This window comes from Octopus sinensis, linkage group LG18 (genome assembly GCF_006345805.1).
Source record: "Octopus sinensis linkage group LG18, ASM634580v1, whole genome shotgun sequence".
In the NCBI taxonomy this organism is placed as follows: Eukaryota; Metazoa; Mollusca; class Cephalopoda; order Octopoda; family Octopodidae; genus Octopus; species Octopus sinensis.
The window spans coordinates 24,037,700-24,060,204 of record NC_043014.1 but is presented as its reverse complement, the minus strand read 5'-3'; the positions used below and the strand labels follow the sequence as shown (position 1 = coordinate 24,060,204).

General features: G+C 36.5%; 1 protein-coding gene across 10 annotated transcripts in view; it reads left to right on the top strand.

Moving 5' to 3' along the window:
* The window catches only part of LOC115221613 (dynein regulatory complex subunit 6-like), a 104,688-nt gene extending 96,847 nt beyond the window's left edge, over nucleotides 1-7,841 (top strand). For all 10 annotated transcript variants that reach the window (XM_036510786.1, XM_036510790.1, XM_036510793.1 and 7 more), the window contains one exon: nucleotides 7,374-7,841. In XM_036510786.1, coding sequence (XP_036366679.1) covers nucleotides 7,374-7,455 — 82 coding nt within the window. In that variant the 3' untranslated portion in view covers nucleotides 7,456-7,841. The remainder of the gene's footprint in view (nucleotides 1-7,373) is intronic.
* The last annotated feature ends 14,664 nt before the right edge of the window (nucleotides 7,842-22,505 follow it).

The following is a 22,505-nucleotide window of genomic DNA, read 5'->3' as shown; positions in this document are numbered from 1 at the left end:
TGGTAAGCAAGTTACTTACTACACAGCCACTCCTGAACCTATATATATATATATATATATATATATATATATATATATATATATATATATATATATATATATATATATATATATATATATAAAATACAAAAATGGGACAAGAATGCAAAACATCCAGACGGTTATCTAGTGCTCTTAGCTTAGTTTTTCCTTGGGGCTGGCCAGATTGGAGCAATCTCGAATATAACAAGCCAAAATTGCTAAGATAATCTGGAACTCGACTGAGGATAGAAAACTCCAAATGATCCATCCTTGTTTTTTTTTTGTATCATCTGTCTGGATGTTTTGGGTTCTTGTCCCATTTTTGTATTTTTTATATATATATAGTGGCGTACATACACTTTGGTCACTCTCTGTCTGTCTGTCTCTCTCTCTCTCTCTCTCTCTCTATATATATATATATATATATATATATATATCGCACTTTGTGTTGGAACATGGCTGGTTTAGCACTTTGGGTTGGAATATGGCTGGTATTGTACTCTGTTAATCATCATCATCGTTTAGCGTCCGTTCTCCATGCTAGCATGGGTTGGATGGTTCAACTGGGGTCTGTGAAGCTGGAAGGCTTCATCAGGCCCAGTCAGATCTGGCAGTGTTTCTATGGCTGGATGCCCTTCCTAACGCCAACCACTCCGTGAGTGTAGTGGGTGCTTTTTACGTGCCAGCCGCACAGGTGCCAGACAGAGCTGGCAAACGGCCACGAACGGATGGTGCTTTTACGTGTCACCAGCACGGGGCCAGGCGAGGCTGGCAACGGACACGAACGGATGGTGCTTTTACGTGCCACCAACATGGGGGCCAGATAGAGCTGGCAAACGGCCATGAAACGGATGGTGCTTTTACGTGTCACCGGCATGGAATAAATATTTGTTAAGCTATTTATTAGAAAAGGTAGCACTTTGCAAATTCAAGGTATAGTGTATGCTTCACAGAGTGTATAATAATAGTTATTTAAAAAAGGAAAAGAGAAATTCAAATGGACGTTACAGTTGTGTCAGTAAAGGAACATTTTTATTCCATACCACATATATAGACATGTAATATATACAATATATATATAACATGCAATACAATAAAATTATTATTGTTCATTCACCATTATTAGACATCAATTTAAATACAATCAATTTATGAAATAAACTTGCTCTGCAAAATAAATTTTAAAACTTCCTAGGCATGTTGACTCCATTCAAATAGACAAAATGTATATAATTCTACCTTAGAAAATTTCTAAGAATTTGAAATGTCAAAAAGGATAACTGACCAACAGAAAATAAATAAATAACAAAATTCAGTTAGAACTTTTACAAAGTGCAAAGTCTGATTTATGGCACTCCAGTTGTTAAATATTAAAGGATAAACCATCTTTTAGTTTCCATGATAAGAACACTATATTCATCTCCATATGAATACACAGTTATATGTTCATGTATTTAGATAAAAATACATCTTCATGTTTGTTTACAAACATTTACATATACTACGCTGTATTCAATGTCGCAGATACATTGGTGTATAAATATATACACAATTGCATATATAAAGCCATAACTATATATGAACAAACACAAACATATACACTTACCGCATCCATATTTATGCTTATATCATGCTATTTAAATATATATCATCATCATCATTGTTTAATGTTCGCTTTCCATGCTAGCATGGGTTGGACGATTTGACTGAGGACTGGCAAACCAGATGGCTGCACCAGGCTCCAATCTGATCAGGCAGAGCTTTTACAGCTGGATGCCCTTCCTAATGCCAACCATTCTGAGAGTGTAGTGGGTGCTTTTACATGCCACCAGCATGAGGGCCAGTCAGGTGGTACTGGCAACGGCCACGTGCTCAAATGGTGTTTTTTACATGCCACTTGCACAGGAGCCAGTCCAGCAGCACTGGCAAAATCATGCTTGAATGTTTTTTTACATGCCACCAGCACGAAAGCCAGTCAGCTGCTTTGGCAACGATCATGCTCAGATGGTGCTCTTAGCGCTCCACTGGCATGGGTGCCAGTCATCGACAGTCATCAACGGGTCTTTGCAAGCAGAGTTTAGTGTCCATTGAAAGGAAAGATATGCATTAGTGGGCTGGTTACACCACTGGCATAGGCCACAGGTTATGGTTTTACTTGGCTTGCTGGGTCTTCTCACACACTGCATATTTCCAAAGGTCTCGCTCACTAATCATTGCCTCAGTGAGGCCTAATGTTCGAAGGTCGTGCTTCACCACCTCATCCCAGGTCTTCCTGGGTCTACCTCTTCCACAGGTTCCCTCAACCGCTAGGGTGTGGCACTTTTTCACACAGCTCTCCTCAATCATTCTTGCCACATGACCATACCAGCGCAGTCGTCTTTCTTGCACACCACATCTGATGCTTCTTAGGTCCAACTTTCCTCTCAAGGTACTTACACTCTGTCGAGTATGCACACTGACATTACACATCCAGCCGAGCAAGTGGTAATCGAAAGAGAGACAGACAGACAGAGTGAGGACGAGAGAGACAGAGAGACAGAGGAAGGCCGAGGGAGGGACAGAAACAGAGTGAGGCGGATAGAGAGAGAGAGAGGGGGTATCAGAGTTAAGGTGGTCAGAACATGAGGGAGAAAAATATTCTTTTGGGATTTGGGTAGCATAATTTAATGAAACAGCAAATGTTGATAATAGTAAAATAGAATTGAAAAATTTGAGAGTTTTCGGTCAGCCAATATGACAAAATCAGGGAAATAAGTGACTGTGTGATAAACTTGAATGGATGAATGAATGAAAATATGTTGCGGTTAAGGATATGTGTGAACTAAGGTTATCTTAAGACAACAACGAAGAAGACGAAACTATTGAAACTATATTTACATGTTGACATGGTAATGAAATAGATAGAATAATGAAAAGAACTAATAAGGGGTTTATGATCTGTACTGAAATAGAAGAGTAGATGAACAAGGTTGAAAAGACAAAACTTATCTAAGCATCTTCTGAGATTTGTATACTTTGGCAGAGGAAGGACTGGAAGTGTGATGGTAGCAGGGAACTGTATCAGATAGCCAGAAAAGAGGCTAGAAGACAGGTATATTACAGAGGCATCAAATTGCTTGACCAAGTGATGAAAGTCACAGAAAGGGTCATAGCTCAATTAAGTAGGAAGAGAGTTAGCATAGATGAGATGCAGTTTGGAATTGTGCCAGGTAGGAGCATGACTGATACTATATTCCTGATTAAACAACAGCAGAAGTATTTAGCCAAAAATAATCCTCTGTATCTGGCTTTTGTCAGCATGGAGAAAGCCTTTGACAGGGTCCCCAGCTCCTTTATCTGGTTGTCAATACAGAAGCTAGGGATAGATGAGTGGTTAGTGAGAGCTGTATAAGTCATGTACAGGGATGCTGCCAGTAAAGTGAAGGTTGGCAATGAGTATAGCAATGAATTCAGTGTACAAATAGGAGTTCACCAAGGCTCAGTTCTCATCCCCCCCCCATTTATCTTAATCTTCCAGGCCTTAACAGAGATATTCAAGTCCAGCTGTCCTTGGGAGCTCCTCTACACTGATGATCTTGTCTTAGAGCTGAATCACTAACTGACATAGAGAAGAAATTTCAGGTGTGGAAGTAAAGCCTAGAATCTAAGGGCCTCAGAGTTAATTTAGCAAAAACCAAAGTGCTAGTAAGTAGGAAAACAGACAAATCACAAATGCATTCTGGGAGTTGGTCCTGTGTGATATGTACGAAAGATGTTGGTAGAAACTCCATACATTGTACTCAGTGCAAGTTTTGGACACATAAGAGGTGTGGTGGTATAACTGGAAAGTTTACGGAGAATATAGTCTTTGTGTGTGGCAGATATGCAAATACAATAAATCACTAAAAAGGCAGACAATAGACTCTTTCAAATGCTCAGGGTATCATTAGAAATAGTAGATAGCTTCTGTTACCTAAGAGAACAAGTTAGCAGTGGTGGAGGTAGTTCTGAAAGTGTAGTTACTAGAATAAGAATGGGCTGGGCAAAGTTCAGAGAGCTTCTACTTTGTTTATAACGAAGGGTGAAATGCAGATGTGTATGGATGAGGACAGCTGCATAAAGAAGTATATAAATACACACACACACACACACATATACACACATATACACATAAATGTAATTCTTGCTGTCTATAACTTATCAAATAAATATAAACACATGAACATACATAAATACTCATACATATAAAACATATATATATATAAATATTCATACCTACATCAAAATACATTTATATATAACAACATACATGCAACGAAACAGATATGTACATACACATGTATACATAAAGGCAGTATTCACTTTGGTACATACTGGTATTCATATAAACAATGATATGAATACATACATATACCTGCATAATATATACAAAGTAAAAATAATAATCCATAACTATTTACAAAAGTGCATATGCTTGTATATATATCCTTACAAACTTAGAATCATATATGCTGATACATACACTCAGCAAAGAAGGAATAGCCATCTAAACAAACATGCACTAACATACATGTACATACGCATTTTAAACCCCACACCCATGTATAGATATACCTATATACACATAAATAAATATGCACACCCATATATGTATCAATATAAATATACTTATATATACATACACACATACACATAAATGCACACACACATATCAACATGCATATACATACAAGTATACATGTGAATTTTGTTGTGTCTAAGGAGAGTCATTATACCAGTATAATTAACACATGCACTGGTTCAATTCCACTCCTTTATTATTAGTCAATTTGTTAAATATCCAACTAATTAATCAATTGTTTAATTTTTACTAAATAGGAAATGCACATAGAAGATAGGGATACACCAATGTCACAGATATCACCCACAGAGTATACAAACATAGGTACATTCCTAAGTAAGGCAGTCAAAGAGGTAGGTAGATAGGTAAGTAGATAGGTTTTAGGTGGTTAGGCCAGTTATATAGATTGTTAGTTACTTACTTAATTATGTAGATAAGTAGATAGGTGGGAAGATAGGCAAGCTAATAGGTAGATAAGTAGGCAAGTAGACAGATAAATATGTAAGTAGGTAGATAAATAGGTAAATAAGTAGGTAGACAGATATATAGATATGTAGGTAGATAGATAGATAGATAAATTGATAGTGAGAGAGAGAGAGATAGGTACATACATAGGTATGTAGGTAAATAGGTAATACAGATAGACAAGTACATGCACACATGCATAAGTAGACAGAAACGCATGACCATATATATATACACATACACTCCACACACATGCATATACACAGACACATATAGGCACACATGCATACACAACAGGCACATGTACATACACAAACTCATACACATAGACACAAACACACACACACACATACATACATACATACACAAACACACAAGCATGCTCACACAAACACATGAATATGCAGAATACACTCATACATACATACACAAGCACACATGCCTGCTGGCATGCACACACACACACACACACACACACACACACACACACACACACATGCAACAAAATCTCAAACAGACAAACGTGGCTTCTATAAAGGACTAAGTCAATAGTCATTGAAAAGATTGCAAGTAGCAGCAAAAGTGCTTGACAAATGTGGGGATGAGGAGAACCAGAAGGAAAGGGTCAGTGATGGGCTCTACCAGAAGAGGAAAAGTGAGTGAGGAAGCGGGCAGAAGTAGGACCAGCATGGGCCTCTTTGGCCTAGAGCAGTGGGAGTGGACAGACATATGTAGATGTGTGAGCTAGAAAGGGAATTAGCCATAGGTTCTAGCGATAGATCAGATGAGTAGGGCATGTCTTGGATTTAACCCAGCTGGACAGTCGACACTGAGAGGTAGGTGAATTATATTTTGTTTCTCATATTACAGTTCCCCAAAACAAATTAAACAATTATTTAGTTGGATAGTTAACCAATTGACTAATAAAGGAATGAAACTGAACCAGTGTGTGTGTTAATCATATTGGCATAATGACTCTCCCTACACACGACAAAATTTGTTTCAACACACAAATTCACATAAAAAGTCTTGCAAACCAGATACAAACACAAAATAAAATATAAAGTATAGCATAAAATGCAATGAAAATCTGAAAAGAAAGAAAACCCAATCAAAACTAAATCCCTACAACTGGCCAAAGCGCTAATCTTATTGATCAACAAGTATTATATAAGTATGTTCACTTTATAAGATGCAAGTACCTCACTATGATTTCATCAAATTTGTTTATCAAGTTATCTTTGCAGTACAAAATAGTTGGCAGCTCATTATCGTATAATCTGCAAAAACTTCCACCTTCAGTATAAAGCATTGCACTATAGATCAAATGATTAAGTAGTCTTTATGTTGTTGTTTAAGGCTCCAAATTAACTTGGATAGTGATGTCTAGTTAGCCTTATTTATATAAATTCTAAACTTAAGTAAATGATTATGATGTTGAGCCTTGAAGTAGTACAATGTTGTACCTGTGTAGTTATATACAGTTTGCAAAGCAAGGATCAAGCCCTTACCGACATTTGAATTATTATTATTATCCTCCTCCTCCTCTTCCTCCTCCTCCTCCTCATCATCATCATTAAGTGAGAGAGCAACACATGCCATCAAAGTGACACTGGGGTATAAATATACGAAACCCAATATACCAATCATAATTACCCGTCTGATAAGGGTACACGAGGCACATGCATCACAACCATATGTGTACGACATATCAAGATAAACAGCAGCGCATGATGTTGCAGGTGGGACCCAGTTAGAGTTTTTTTCAGGTTGAGTGACCTATCCTGCTCAAAAGCTCCTGTTTAAGGATGATGAACACCCATGTTTCCAAAGGAGAATTATTTAAACCCCAAAGACTTACTCTCAGCACATGGCTATGACGCACCCCCACTACTTCTGCTCGTGATCAGAGATGCACATGTCATCAGCCACTAAAGGACATGCTCAACTGGTTAAAGTCAAACAACTGACAAGTAAATCTGTGGTATTGAGCAGAATATTTGTTGTAGCCCATTTTTATACCAAGACAAAACAATGTACATGAAATCACTTCCAATCAGTAAAGATCAGAAGCCATGAGAGCCACTACCTGGTACTGCATCAGGGCATTTATTGTTGTTGTTGGTTGTCGTTGTTGTTGTTGTTGCTGTTGTTGTTATACACATACATACATATATACATACATACATACAAACATACATACATATATCATGTGTGTGAGTGTATGTATTTATACATTTCTTAACATTTCATGTACTTGTAATGATATTCTGCAATTTGTTAACAGGTCTATAGTTCAGAAAATGAAGCGCTCTATTGATACTGTGAACTATAATGGTGAGGAATGTCATCCATCTTTGGAATGTTAAACAGAGAAATAATTTAATTTGACATGAGGAACCCTATTATTATTCCCTTAATAAAGATTAGCTAATTTACAGATTAGCTAATCTGTAATCAAATTTTCCCCACCAATTCAGTGCCTCAACCTGCTAAGCAGCCATATTTTCTTCATATCCCACTTGAAATTCTTTGAAAAAGGGGACATCGGATAATCTGTTTAATTAAAACTGGATGACACATTACAACAACAGTTGCAATTAAATATACAATACCTGAATATGTTCTACATTATATATATAGCAGACAGCCTATAAATGATCATTCAGTCTGCTATAAATATAAGCCAAATTTGCATGTCACTCACTATCATCTTAATTAGATAATGTTGTCTAGATATATTATATCTAAAGAAAAAAAAGAACAAAAGGATGAAACATTGAAAGTCAGTGACAGAATTCTGTTGATCATAAGTCAATTTGATAAGTTTTTACTTTAACTACATAATAACAGGATTTCTATCAACTAAACAATGACAATGGAACATATATAATTGTTTTATGAAGGATGAGGACCAAGATTAAGAATATGATTGCAATGAAAAAGCATTTTAAACAGATTTTGAATAAAAATTTATGATAAATAAATAGTTTGCAGAAGGAAGGTTTTACAAGATTTATTGATGCGTCTGTTGTATTAGTTTCTGATGTAAGATAACTTGTATTTCATTAAATTTTAATTATCTTTTATTTGTTATTTCAGTTTATTTTATTTTATTCAATTAATATATAATGCCAAACTTTAAACTTTTAGCATTCAAATTGAAAATGTCTAGTTGTAGGCTGCTTTATATCTATATTGTTAAAGAAATTCGTTAAGTATATTCATCAACATAGGACATTTGAACTCAAAGCTCAAGTCACTGTCTTACTCCTAATAGAAGTGCTAAGTGACAGAAGATGTATGTGACATGCCTGATATTGTTTACACATTAAAAACTGACCATATCTAACATTTACATTATTTAGATTATTTATATTTGACAGAAATTTGTCCTCATCTTGTTTGTTAACACAATGTTTCAGCTGATATACCCTCAAGCATTCATTAGGTGTCTTGGGGAAATTTCGAACATGGGTTCACATTCCTAAGGTATTTTTCGTTGTCATCGTTCAGGTCACTGTCTCGAATTGAACTGATAGGTATCCTTGATCAATTCTGTGAAGTGGGTGGAATTCTTCACAAATGATATTGACTTTTCTGCTAATGGACTGATTATATCCACAAGGAAGTGACTCAGTGGATGACATGCTGAACCTCTACAGCTCACTATAGGATGGTATTCCATTAAGACCTTTAATGAGCTGTAGAGGTTCAGCATGTCATCCACTGAGCTACTTCCTTGTGGATATAATCAGTCCATTAGCAGGAAAGTCAACATTGTACATGAAGAATTCCACTCACTTCATTTGTAAAATTTGGATGAATATTTTAGGAAATATAACAATTTGAATGGCCAGCTGAAATCTTGTCTGAAATGGCTGAAATCTTGTCTAGTTGGCTTAAATGAATAATTAGCCATATTTGGGATGTCATATTTTTGAAACTGGAGGTGATAATCATCTTTAAATTACACAAATTAATAGTGTCCATGGTATAGCAGTTGCTTATTTTTTATTTTCAGGTTCTTGGAAAGGAAACTTTTTTTTGGCAATTTCTAAAATATTTATGTAAAGCCTATTTTGTTATGTGTAACAAGCAGTCAATTTTGCAGTGTTCTCAGACCTAGCTAAATTGAAAAGTACAAGCAACAGGGACTTGAGTTTTGGTACATTTGTAGTAGGTATAAAGATTTTGGGACATGATACCATTTCAATAAAAGGACAATAAAAAATGGCTATAAATGGTGGAGCTTCAGATTAGGGTGCATACATAAATTGAATTTTCTGTTTTGACAGTGATTTTTCCATAGATGCTTTTTATGAAAAGATTTTTGAAAATTTATATTTTCCACCCCCTCCCTTCACCCAATATTTTTGCCCTGTGCACTTAAAAATGATGGGAGAAGCCTTTTTGGTTAAAAAAAATTTGAAAATATTTTCAAACACGAAGTTGTGTGTTTTAAGGGAAATTTAGCTGTTGTTTCTAGGACATCCCACGATGTCCTTTTCAGTATTGCATGTATACCTAAATTTAAAAAAACAAACAAAATCTCAAAACTAGTTCTTTGGTTTAGTTTTAAAAGCACAAATTAAAGACATTAAAATTTTACAGCAAACTCATTAATAAGAGAGAGAAAAATATCCAAAACAAATATGTAAATTCTACTACAAATTGTCAGACTGCATTCAAAATTAGAAAAAAAAACCATCACATCTGACTATAATATTCTACAAAATAATATTCATTGCCTAATATAATTTTTATTGGCAAAATTTGACCAATATTTCTCAACAAAAAAATAAAATTTACATGTATATCCACAAGTTAAAATTCCACGAGGTAAAATTTAGATGTCATCTCCACTCTTTGTTAAAACAGTGAAAAGGAATAAACAACATTCTCAGTACGATAGTTCCATGCTTATGTAGATCAATTTAAAGCACTTTTTTGTAGAAATATGCTTATTTAGTAATTTGTTCATCCATTTCTTGAAATTCTGGCTCAAACTTGATAATTAAAAACTTGGATTTGTATTCCGTTTGATCTCTCACCATTCGAGAATACATCAGTTTGACAAATAGTGTCAGTATACCGCCCTCTTTACTGACTTTGCGCCTTTTTGCCATACTGTGGCCAGATTTGGCAATGACCATATTGAATTTGCAAATAATTTTTTTCTTATGGTATAAAAATCTTAAAGATTTCTAAGAGAAAATTAACGATAAAATTCTCACTTTTACATTTCATAACAATTATCTGACCTCTCTCCATCGATATCAACACAAAGCAAAAAATAGTTTTCTTCATGACTATAATTTTCAACACAAATTGAGTTATAGTGCTCCAGTGAATTGAACAATAGTAAAGGCCTCTGTTCTACAGTCAAAACACACATACAAAAAAAAATAAATAAATAAAGACTGGACACACTTTGTGAATAGGTGGAAATATCAGGCTTGATATGTAAGTGTTGGATTTTGATCATAACTATATGAAAACAAAGTTCACATCCAGAACTTTCCACAGGGAAAATGTAATGTATTTTGACATGAAAATGATCCACTTTGATCACATTAATGTATCATCCTTACATGTTAATACTTTTTATTAGTTTGATGTATATTATTGCATCAGTATGTACACTCGTTTGTTTTATACACATTATTACATCAACAATTCCTTGTATTTTTGGAACAGCTTTTTTCAGTAAAAACCCTCCTCTTTAGTAAAGGTTCAGCATGGGTAAAAAGAATCTGATCTAGAAGAATTGTCTGATGCATCAATGGGTTCATTTGATATTGCTCAAATGTATGATTTAGTAGGTTCCTTTATATTAGATATCTAAGACCTAAGTTCTCTCCCATGATATTGGTCAATACTGTGATGATGGATTAGGTATATCCCATAGCTGTGATGGCCATACCACAAATACATTTAAGAAAAAACCTAATGAAAAGTTTACATATATATATCAACTGTTTTGCCACCACCCCCACTATCATCTTTAAAAACCTTGTAGCCAATATTAGTAATAAGATATCTAATTTCTCTCCTTCTAAAGAAATATTTTACAAGGCAGACCCCTACAATACTAATGCTCTGGAACAACCATGAAAAGAATGAAGCCTAAAAATAAACCTAGGAAGATTGTATGGATCACCACCCGCCTTTTCTCTTCAAATGTTAAGATTAACATAGGTAGAAAATTCCTAGCTTTGATGGATAAGCATTTCCCTGATTGCAAAAGGTTACAAGAAAATCTTTGATAGATGTTCTGTGAAAGTTTCTTATAGCTGCTGCCTCAACACAGATGCATTATTGCATGTAAGACACACCAGGCACCCTCTCCAAACTGTAACTTCAGGAACCCAGTTACTTATCCACTTGACCAGGCATGGTTACGTATTCTTTTACTCTTTTACTTGTTTCAGTCATTTGACTGTGGCCATGCTGGAGCACCACCTTTAGTCAAGCAAATCGACCCCAGGACTTATTCTTTGTAAGCCTAGTACTTATTCTATCAGTCTCATTTGCCAAACTGCTAAGTTATGGGGATGTAAACACACCAGCATCGGTTGTCAAGCAATGTTGGGGGGACAGACACAGACACACACATATACACACACATGTATATATATACACATATATACGACGGGCTTCTTTCAGTTTCCGTCTACCAAATCCACTCACAAGGCTTTGGTTGGCCCGAGGCTATAGTAGAATACACTTGCCCAAGGTGCCACACAGTGGGACTGAACCCGGAACCATGTGGTTGGCAGCCACTTCTGTGCCTTCACGTATGCGAAAATTTCCTTTCCAACACATGGACAAGAAGAAAACCACTCAGCTATGTGGCCATATCCAAGACCTGAATGCCAAAAAATACCTTACAAGCCATCAAGTTGAGCTTCATAAAGCAAGCTGCATTATACATTAATGGGACAAGGAGGTGCAGGCTTTGCATATCCTGTTCAAATTTAAGAACTCTGCTGACTTACTGAAGTGGAGATCAGAAATTTTAACAAATGCTATCAAACTGGAGAGAAGACCACCCTCTCCAGATTCAACACAGACTTACAAAAATTAAAACCTTTCCACATCAGATTAACACCGATCATTGTTAATTCCCTTTCTAATGGACCAAAGGAACTCAACTCTTATCTTCCTTTTCTCATTTTTTCCCTTTTCTTCTCATTCTTTCTTAATTTTTCTCAGAGAGCAAACATGTTTATTTTAAGCCTGAATGATTGCAGAATAACACACAGCCCATCCAATTATCCAAGCATGAAACTTATAACTCTCATTTAAATCCTGTGTTTATTAAATGATATTTATCTCACACTGGAGTACGTTTTTTGTTGAGCTTACCAATAGTACTCAAGAGTGACAGACCCAAACTGTGGTTGGAGCAAAGCTTCTACCACACCGAGGGTGACATGGTGGTGGAACAGGAAGGTAGGACTATAAAAGAAAAGAGACAAAACTAGAAGAATAGGGGTAGCAAAGAACCATATCAGATATAAAACTAAGCATCAGGTATATCTTGCTATATCTTGGAAAGGAAGATGTTTGCCAGCATGACAATCAGAGACTTGAGGTGTTCAGGATTGCCAAACGGTGTGTTAGAGAGAATCAAGATGTTGTACGTCTGGACAGATAATGGTATGCTTGCTCTTAATGATCCTGAAAAGAAAGAAGCATGGAAGAACTATGAAAGACTATTAAATGTGGAGAATGAATGGGAGAAAGGGAGTCTTCCTCAAATGAACCCAACAGCGGTACCAGCTATCCTAGTTGACAGCAGCATGATAGATAAGGCAATTAAAGATATGAAGATGAGGAAAGCCCCTGACCCATCAAGATATTTGGTAGAATTTGATACAGTCTAGTGGCCAGTATAGTTAATTAGGTTATTCAGGAAGGTGTAATCCCTAGTGACTGATCATAATCAGCTGCTAGAAGAGCAAGGGAGATTCCTTAGATAGAAGTTACTATAGAGTCATCAAATTGCTGGACCAGGTGATGAAAGTTGCAGAAAGAGTTATAGACCAATTAATTAGGAACAGAATTAAATTAGATGAAATGCAGTTCAGCTTGTCTCAGGAAGAAGTACCACTGATGCTATTTTCATAGTCAGGTAATTGCAATAGAAGTATTTAGTAAGAACAAACCATTGTACTTGGTATTTGTACTCTTGATATGATCCCCGAGGAAGCCAGGGATAGACAAATTGCTACCAAAAGTGATACAGTCCATGTACAGGGATGCTGTTAATAAGTTAAGAGTTGATCATGGGTACATTGATAAATTTAGTGTACAGGTTGGTGTCCACCAGGGGTTAGTCCTAAGCCCCTTCCTATTCGTCATTGTCCTCCAGGCCATAATAGAGGAATTTAAAACTGGAAGCCCATGGGAACTCCCGTATACTGATGATCTTTCCCTCATAGCAGAATTAGAAAAGGTGTGGAAACAGAACCTGGAATCTAAGGGTCTTAAAGCAAACTTAGTAAAGACCAAGGTCCTAGTAAGCAAGAAAAATGACACAACCTTTCACCCGTCAGGTAAATGGTCCTGCTCGATATGTAGCAATGGTGTAGACAGAAATTCCATTTGGTATATCTAGTGCAAGCAATGGACACACAAGAGGTGCAGTGAAAGATTAACAGAGAAAGTAGTGTTTGTATGTGGAAGATGCACAGGAGCCATAAAGACAACAGATACATGAGAAACTGATTTCCTTAAATGTCCTGGTGGCTCCCTGGAAGCTGTAGATACTTTTTGTTACCTAGGTGACCCAATTAGCAGTGGAGGAGGTCATACAGAAAGTGTAATTACTAGAATATGAATAGGATGGAGAAAGTTCAGAGAGTTTTTACCTCTATCAGCAACCAAAGGTCTCGCTCTCCAAGTAAAGGGAGGATTTCATGATGCATGTGTACAAACTGTGATACTGTAAATGTGGGCCCTGAATGGAGAGGACATGCAAAGGCTGGAGAGGAATGAAGCTGGTATGTTCTGCTGGATGTGTGATGTCTGTGCATATGTGACAGAGCACTGGTAAACTGAGGGCAAAGTCAGGCATAAGAGGATTTATATGCAGTGTGCAAGACAGGAGGCTGTGCTGGTTTGATCTTGATGCAGGTGAATAAGGGCAGCTGCATAAAGAAATGCCAATTGCTTAAAGTTGAAGGAAGTTGTGGAAGAAATGGGATGAAGTTTTGAAGGCCAATCTCAAAACAGTGAGCCTTATGAAGATGACAGTGGACCGAGCTATGTAGTACATTGCTGTACTTGAGAAGATCCACCCACCACAAAAGAATTAAAATCCTAAAACCAAGGTGCCACATAAAAAGCTCTGGTGCTGGTGCCATGTAAAAGCACCTGTGATGGTGCTACATAAAAAGTACTCAGTACACCCTGTGGAGTGATTGGAGTTAGGAAGGGGATCCAGTCGTAGAAACCAAATCATAACAGACTTTGGAACCTAGTGTGTTCCCTGGCTTTACCAGTTCCTGTCAAGCCACTCAATTCATGTCTGCATAGTAAACAGATATTAAATGATGATGATGATAATGGTGAAAGTTTATTAAAATAAATTTCATTTTCGAAATTAATAGAATCTACTGACATAATTTAATTTTTTATGAGTACCTGTTTTCAAACTGATGACTGTTTTAGTCCAGGCATTGCTGATAACATCAAAAAATATATTTGGTATTTGTGTGTAGTCTCATTCAATGGATGCCCACAGTTTGTACCATAAACTGTATCTTTTAAGTGTCCACATCACAGAAGTACAGTGGTGTGGTGTCTGGTAAATGTGGAGGGTATTCTACTAAACCATTTTGTCCATCTTTGTATATTCTGCTTATTTGACAGAATCATCTAGTCAAGGTAGGCCCTTACTATCTTGCTGGAAATAAAACTTCACACTTGCAAATTCCTCTTCATCACAGAGAGATTAAAATTCATTCTTCAAAATTACTTCATTTCCAAGGGAAACACCTATCAACAAATATTTGGGACTGCAACAAATATTTGGGACTGCCCTAACATATGCCAACTTAGTCATGGCATACAGTGAAGTTTAGCTGCATAAAAAACGAAGGGATTGTACAGTGTCAACTTCTAAAAATAACCAGTGGAAAATAGGAAATGATACTTAGATGATTGCCCCATTCTGTGGACATAAAATCTCAATCAACTCAATGGTTTCAAATTCATACCCATTAGCATCAGGAACTGTATTCACTACATAATGTAATATAGCCAAAACCAATTATCCTTCCTAGATATTTTTGATCATAAAGAATATCACAAACACAGAAACTGACATCCAATACAAACCAACAAACTCTGAACCTACTATTTACTTCATAGCACCCAAAACATAACAAAACAAATATTCCATTTAACCTAGCTAGAAAAATTTGCACAAATGTTTTCAATCCTGAAATTCTGTGAGTAGATTCTATTAAATTTCGAAAATGAAATTTATTTTAATAAACTTCCACCATCATCATCATCATTTAATACCTGTTGGACTTCAATAAAAAGGGAGAACAGCATTTTGTAAGTGACAGATATGGAGTAGCAGTGGGATGGTAACGATAATACAGCTGTCATTCAGAGATATACAAGTGACACTGCATAGATTTGTAAATACATAGATACATGCATACACACACACACACACATAAGTAACTTTCAATACACTGAGTAAGGGAAAGAGAGGTGGGTGTGAGGGATACATAGCTTTAAGGAGAGAAGGGTAGGTTGCTTTTCTGCTGTCCATCGTAAAGAAACGCTCACACACACATACATATATACATACATACATGTACATACATAAATACATATGTCTACTATACACCATTTTAAACTCATGATTACTTTTGTGTAAATTTGTAAATGTGTGTGTGTTTGTGTGTGTGTGTGAGTGACGTCCTATAATTCTTTGTCTTTCTACTTTTGTAGGGTCTTCCCTGTTGCTGTCACATATTGCAAAATTTTAAAATTACGTCAACATTTTCAAATTTTGTATATTGAAATAATTTTCCTTGTTAAATCTGATTTTGTTATTTATTTGTTCCAGAAAAATTGCAGAAAAATGTTACTGAGGTTTAAATTTTAATCAGTTTTACCTAATCAGAAAACAGGATTTGGAAACTGGCATTTTCTGCATGATAGCTGTCTATCACAAAATGAAAGCAAAATCATTACAAGGAGGAATTTTTATTAAACAAACGAAAGCAAAGCATTATGACAATCAGAGTTGTAAGAACTTCTGAAGTTTTAATAAGTTTTAATGAATAAAGTCATGCGAAATGGTTGAACATACATGTAAATAATTTAAAAAGGAAAAAAAGTCCTCAACAAAGTTTTTTGTGAAAAATTGCAAGAATTCTTCCTGATCAAGAGGCCTCTCTGTCTGACATGGAATAGACAAAAATTTATACAAGACATTCTATTGTAAAAAATGCCCAGCAATGACAGGATATTCAGCTAGAATCTCATAAAAGGTACAGGAAAACTATGTTATATTGGTGCTCTAAAAATGGATTATTGATTGAAAGATGCAATTATTTTTCATTGATTTAATCAATGATTGATTGTTAGACAATACCTAGAAAAGTATATTTTTCCTGTGTGTATTTCAATTAAAATAAGATGTGCTAATAACTTGGCAGAGACTAAACTGCTGTAAATTTCAGTTGTTAGTCTACTGAGCATGTGACTATGAGTTCAAACACTACTAAAAGCAGTGTACTGTGTTGTCATTATAATTCTGCTTGCTTCAGGTCCTGTTTTAACTTTAGTTGTAAAATGAGTAGTATGGGGGTGTCCAACTGTAAAAGCATTTCTGACAGTATATACTAATGTCCAATTTTGGAGAAACCATCCCGATAAGAAAATTAAACATAAAACAGCAGGATTGAGAGGAATTTTATGACATCATTTCTGATATTTTGTTGTTTTATGGTCAGATCCAGCAAGTATTAATTTTGCTATTTCTCATTCTGAGAACAAGTATTTATTAACATAAAGTCTAATATTTGACCACTCATCACTTGTAATAAACTATGATTCACAATCAAGTTCATAACTTGGTTTCAATTTCTAGTTGAAACTATTTTTCATTTATTTCATTAATTCCTAGAAAATTGGAAAATTCATGACTGACACTTCAGCATGTGTGTTGATTTGGTAGACGAAAACTGAAAGAAGCCCATCATACATCATATATATATTTCTTTATTGCCCACAGGGGACTAAACATAGAGGGGACAAACAAGGACAGACAAAGGTATTAAGTTGATTACACCGACCTCAGTGTGTAACTGGTACTTATTTACTTGACCCCAAGATGATGAAAGGCAAAGTCGACCTTGGTGATATTTGAACTGAGACGAAATACCACTAAGCATTTCGTCCGGCTTGCTCACGCTTCTGCCAGCTCACCTTACATGTGTGTGTGTGTATTTATGCATGTGTGTGTGCTTGTCACCCCCTACCACCACCATTGCTTGACAATCGATGTTGATGTGTTTATGTCACCATAACTTAGTGATAGAATAAGTACTTGGCTTACAAGGAATAAAGCCTGGGATAAATTTCTTCAACTAAAACTCTTTAAGGTAGTGTTCCAGCATGGCTGCAGTCAAATGAGTGAAACACGTAAAAGAATATGTATATATATATATATATATATATCACGTGATCACGTGACCGACCAGACCATCAGATGTTTTACACATCGCTGATCACAATGCGTTCGCATTGTTTTAGCCTTTGAATGACGCTACCCCGCTGGCTAAGCGAGCAGGCCAACAGAAGAAAGAGTGGGAGAAAGAGTGGTGAAAGAGTACAGTAGGGACCACCACCCCCTGCCGGAGCCTCGTGAAGCATTTTTTCGCTCAATAAACATTCACAACGCCCGGTCTGGGAATCGAAACCGCGATCCTACGACCGCGAGTCTGCTGCCCTAACCACTAGGCCATTGCGCCTCCACATATATATATATATATATATATATATATATATATATATATATATATGAATTTTATGAATTCATATATATATATTTTATATATATTCATATATATATATTTTATGAATTCATATATATATGAATTTTAATGAATTTTAATTACCTTTTTCTGATATCTGAAAAGAAACAGCAATTTTAGCAAAACATATTAAGCAACACTAATAATAAATCAAAAACATAAAAATGAACAAGCTTTTGATGGTTTTATAGATACTTCAAAATTATGAAAAATCAAAAAATCAAATCAAACCAAACCAAATCAAAATAGATGAATATCAATGGAATTTGTATCCTTGTGGTACCAGTGCCGGTGGCACATAAGAAAACCATCCGAACGTGACCGTAGCCAGTACCGCATCGACTGGCCTCTGTGCTGTGGGCACGTAACAAACACCATCTGAGCGTGGCCATTCGCCAGCCTCGTCTGGCACCTGTGCCGGTGGCACATAAAAAACACCATCCGAGCGTGGGCGTCTGCCAGCCTCGTCTGGCACCTGTGTCGGTGGCACATAAAATCACCCACTACACTCTCGGAGTGGTTGGCGTTAGGAAGGGCATCCAGCTGTAGAAACACTGCCAGATCTGACTGGCCTGGTGCAGCCTTCGGGCTTGCCAGACCCCAGTTGAACCGTCCAACCCATGCTAGCATGGAAAGCGGACGTTAAACGATGATGATGATGATGATGATATATATATATATATATATATTTGAAAAAATGAGTAGAGATGGCTTCTGTAGGGGGATAATTTTTATTTTAATCTTAATAATAATGTTTACAGTGAGTTACTCTGATATGAGTTTTGAGCCTCAAGTAGCTGTTTTCAAACTGAAAAATGTATGTTTTACTGGTTACTTAAATAGCAAAAGACTTTTTCTTATGAGTATAAATACAAAAAATATACACAAAAAAGGGGAGAATATATAAAAAAATATATATATATATAAAAATACAAAACCATGTGTGAAGAAGAAGAAGAAGAAGAAGAAGAAGGAGGAGGAGGAGGAGGAGGAGGAGGAGAAGAAGAAGAAGAAGAAGAAGAAGAAGAAGAAGAAGAAATGAAATAAAGAAGAAAATAAATATATAAATAATAATAAAGATAAGACTAATAGTAATTGAAAATAGTGGAGAGGAGAGTTAAGTTCATCAAGAATAAAGAAACGGAATATTTTGGAGTGATCAATATTGTTGTGTTCTTGTCACAAGATGACCTGTGTGGTGCCTATTGACAGCTGTTTTGATTCAGAAATCTTTAGATGATTAATTTATAAAATTAAAATCATAAGATGAATCTCTTCAGAGGTAGAAAAGACATACTGATTAGAAATACATGTTGAGATAATGGCTATAAACCATTAATTGATAGCGTATATACAAAAAGAGCCGGTTATAGAAGGCCTCAATTCTACATGGGGAGAAGGTAGTGCATATTTTATGTCTTAAAGAAGGAAAAGAAGAGATTAATATAATATCAAAGTTAATGATATGGTTGATACTGCAAATTAAGAGTAATCTAGTAAAATCTATCCTTTCAATTATTAAGTATTTTAACAATAACAATACATTTCATGAAATTATCTCTCTCTATATAAACGGCAGTTTGTCTGTCTGTGTGTCTGTCAGGTTGTACCCTCACCCTGACCACGGCTTTCAACCGATTCTGATGAAACTTGACACACACATAGCCCAATGTCATAATTCAAAACTAACCCAGCGAAAATTTTGAAAAGTTCCCCCAGTTCTGAAAAAAATCGATAAATTCGACATGGGGTCGAGAATCAGAAACACGAACCACAAACTGTCTAGGGGACGCAACTCCACCTTTTTTAAATCTCAAAAAAAAATTTACCATCATTTTTTTCCATTTTTTGGCTATAACTCTCTAAAAATGCTTTATAGTTATTTCCCTTACAAACCTGAGCAACGCCGGGCGATACTGCTAGTTAATATTAAAACTATTAAAATAGGGTATAGTTTAACCCAGAATCTGCTACTATTATCTCTGCTATAAATGATAAGCTCCTTGACCATCATGTTTGCAATGACGAGAACCCTTTCCGGAGGTCCTCCAAACAAGCATCATTGAGATACCAGACATTGAGGATTTAGCTTGCCCCTCATCTTGGTGATGTCATCAATGCCCAGTGTGAACAGAGCAGGCCTGAGTGGATTGCCCTGTTGGACTCCTGAGGCAGAGGTGATGATTTGGTCACTGAAAGAGAGATAGGAGGGATCCCGATAAGCCTGCCATGCAAGGCAGTAGAGTTGTGGGACCTTCTGTCTTACTAAGCTGAGGACAGCATTGTGGCTGGTGGAGTTGAAGAATTCTTAAGGTCAAGTTTGCGGATGACCTTGGGTAACAAGGAGGGCATAGGCTCTGGTAGTGTGGGCAGCAGCTTCACCTCCCAATTTGGTGCCCACTCATAGCTGAATGGGGGAAATTCCTCCTCCAGTAAGCTAGAGACCAATTGTAAGAACACCTTTGCAGTTAAATGGCGAAGGGTGCAGCCGACTGCAATGGTGCGCAGATCTCCATTGGGTTTAGTGAGACCAAATAATTTTGCACCAAAGAATAGTGGGTGGATATAAGGGAGGACATTCGCTGAAGAGAACTGGTTCATAAACTGAGTCAAATTCTTCAAGTCACCGGCTGATAAGGAGATACCATCCTCGAGGTGTTGAGGCTAAAGGCCATGAATTCCCGCACCTGAACCAGCAGGGAAGGATGAAATCACTTTCTGATTTTATCAGAGGTGAAGACTGGTCTCAAGTATTCTGGGGGATTGGGCCAGTTTAGTTGATTATCTGGGGGTGCCGATGGGTGCTTCTCTTTCAGACGTTTAAGAAACTCAGAGTTACATGATGCGGGGGAGGATAGAGAAGAGAGGAGATGGATAATTCCTTTTATATCAGAGTCACTGAATTTGGCATTGACTGCATGCTTGAGGTTTATAGGTTGCCTGTCAGTAGGCACCTTGCTCGATGTCAAATTGAGGTGAGAAGTGGTCGGGGTGGATTCAAATAGCTGGAACTGTTGCTTGAGAGAGGATGTAATGGAGTCCAATTTCACATTGTGCACATGGAGAGAGAAGAGAGGGAACAGAAACAGTTTCTGCCAGTTGGATGCATTGTTGGATAAACATATGTTTTTCAACAAGCTGGAGAGCATGCAAGCAAAGCTATTCCGAGCTCCCTTAGAGATCCGATTAGTTAAATCAGACTGTTGTGACATGTCTGCCATCACTCTCAGCTGATGTAGAGCAGCTACTTCACCCACAGTTAGCTCTGTTTCTGCATGTTATAAAATTTTCACAACTCTACTTTCAAAATTTGGGCTGTGCACAATGGTTGCCGATAGAAGCAAATACCTTTAAAAACTTCTCGTAAGGATACAATGCAAGAATTTGACAGTACAACCCCAATCAATTAATTGGACCAATATATTGCAATTAATTTTTTACAACCCCTGCATATGCAGCCTCGTTCGGTTGGGGTGTGAGTAAAAATTTAAATTACCATTTCTTTTTTCTTTTCTTATATCCCAGCAATGGACAACACATGTGTTACTTTGGTATCATTATTCCATAAAATGTATTTATGGGGGGGAAAAATATTGAAAAACATCAATAGACGTGAGTGAGAAAGAAACGAAGAGGGAGGTCTTGGGTTGTGCTAGTGTGGTGTTATGAGCCAAGCTGTGTTGTAGGGAAGGATCGGAAGTGAGGGAGTAGGGATCTTTTCCCTTTGAACAGCAGATCGAGAAATTAATTTTTTGTAACTAAACACTTTCAAACTTCGGACACTGGTAGAATGTATCATATAAAACATCTTTTACTCTTGAAATTACCGAAATACGACAACTTTAGCACGAAATAACTTTGAAAATACAAACTTTTCTCAACAACACTAAGAGTAAAAGATGTTTTATATGACACATTCTACCAGTGTCCGAAGTTTGAAAGTGTTTAGTTACAAAAAATTAATTTCTCGATCTGCCATTCAAAGGGTAAAGATCCGGGAGTAGGCATGTCCTGTCAGAAGTGGAGCCTGTGGATCTCACCTGAAGTGCCACGGTGGATATGTGGAATTCAGTGAAGCACAAGGGTCAGTCAGTGGCGAACAGCACATCAGAGCAGACGTTTGAGACAGTACAGCAACGGATAGTGCACATGAAGTGAACCTTGGAGATCGAGACAGCACATGAATGTTGAAAGTGACCCTTTTTCCGGACCGACAGGTAAGACTACTGTAATTCTCTCTTCACTTCTGTTACATCACAAGCTATTTCGGCTCAAATAGAAAAAAAAAAAAATTATGGGTATGGTCTGTGTTTTGAATGAGATGGTTAGGCTATTTTGTGGTGAGG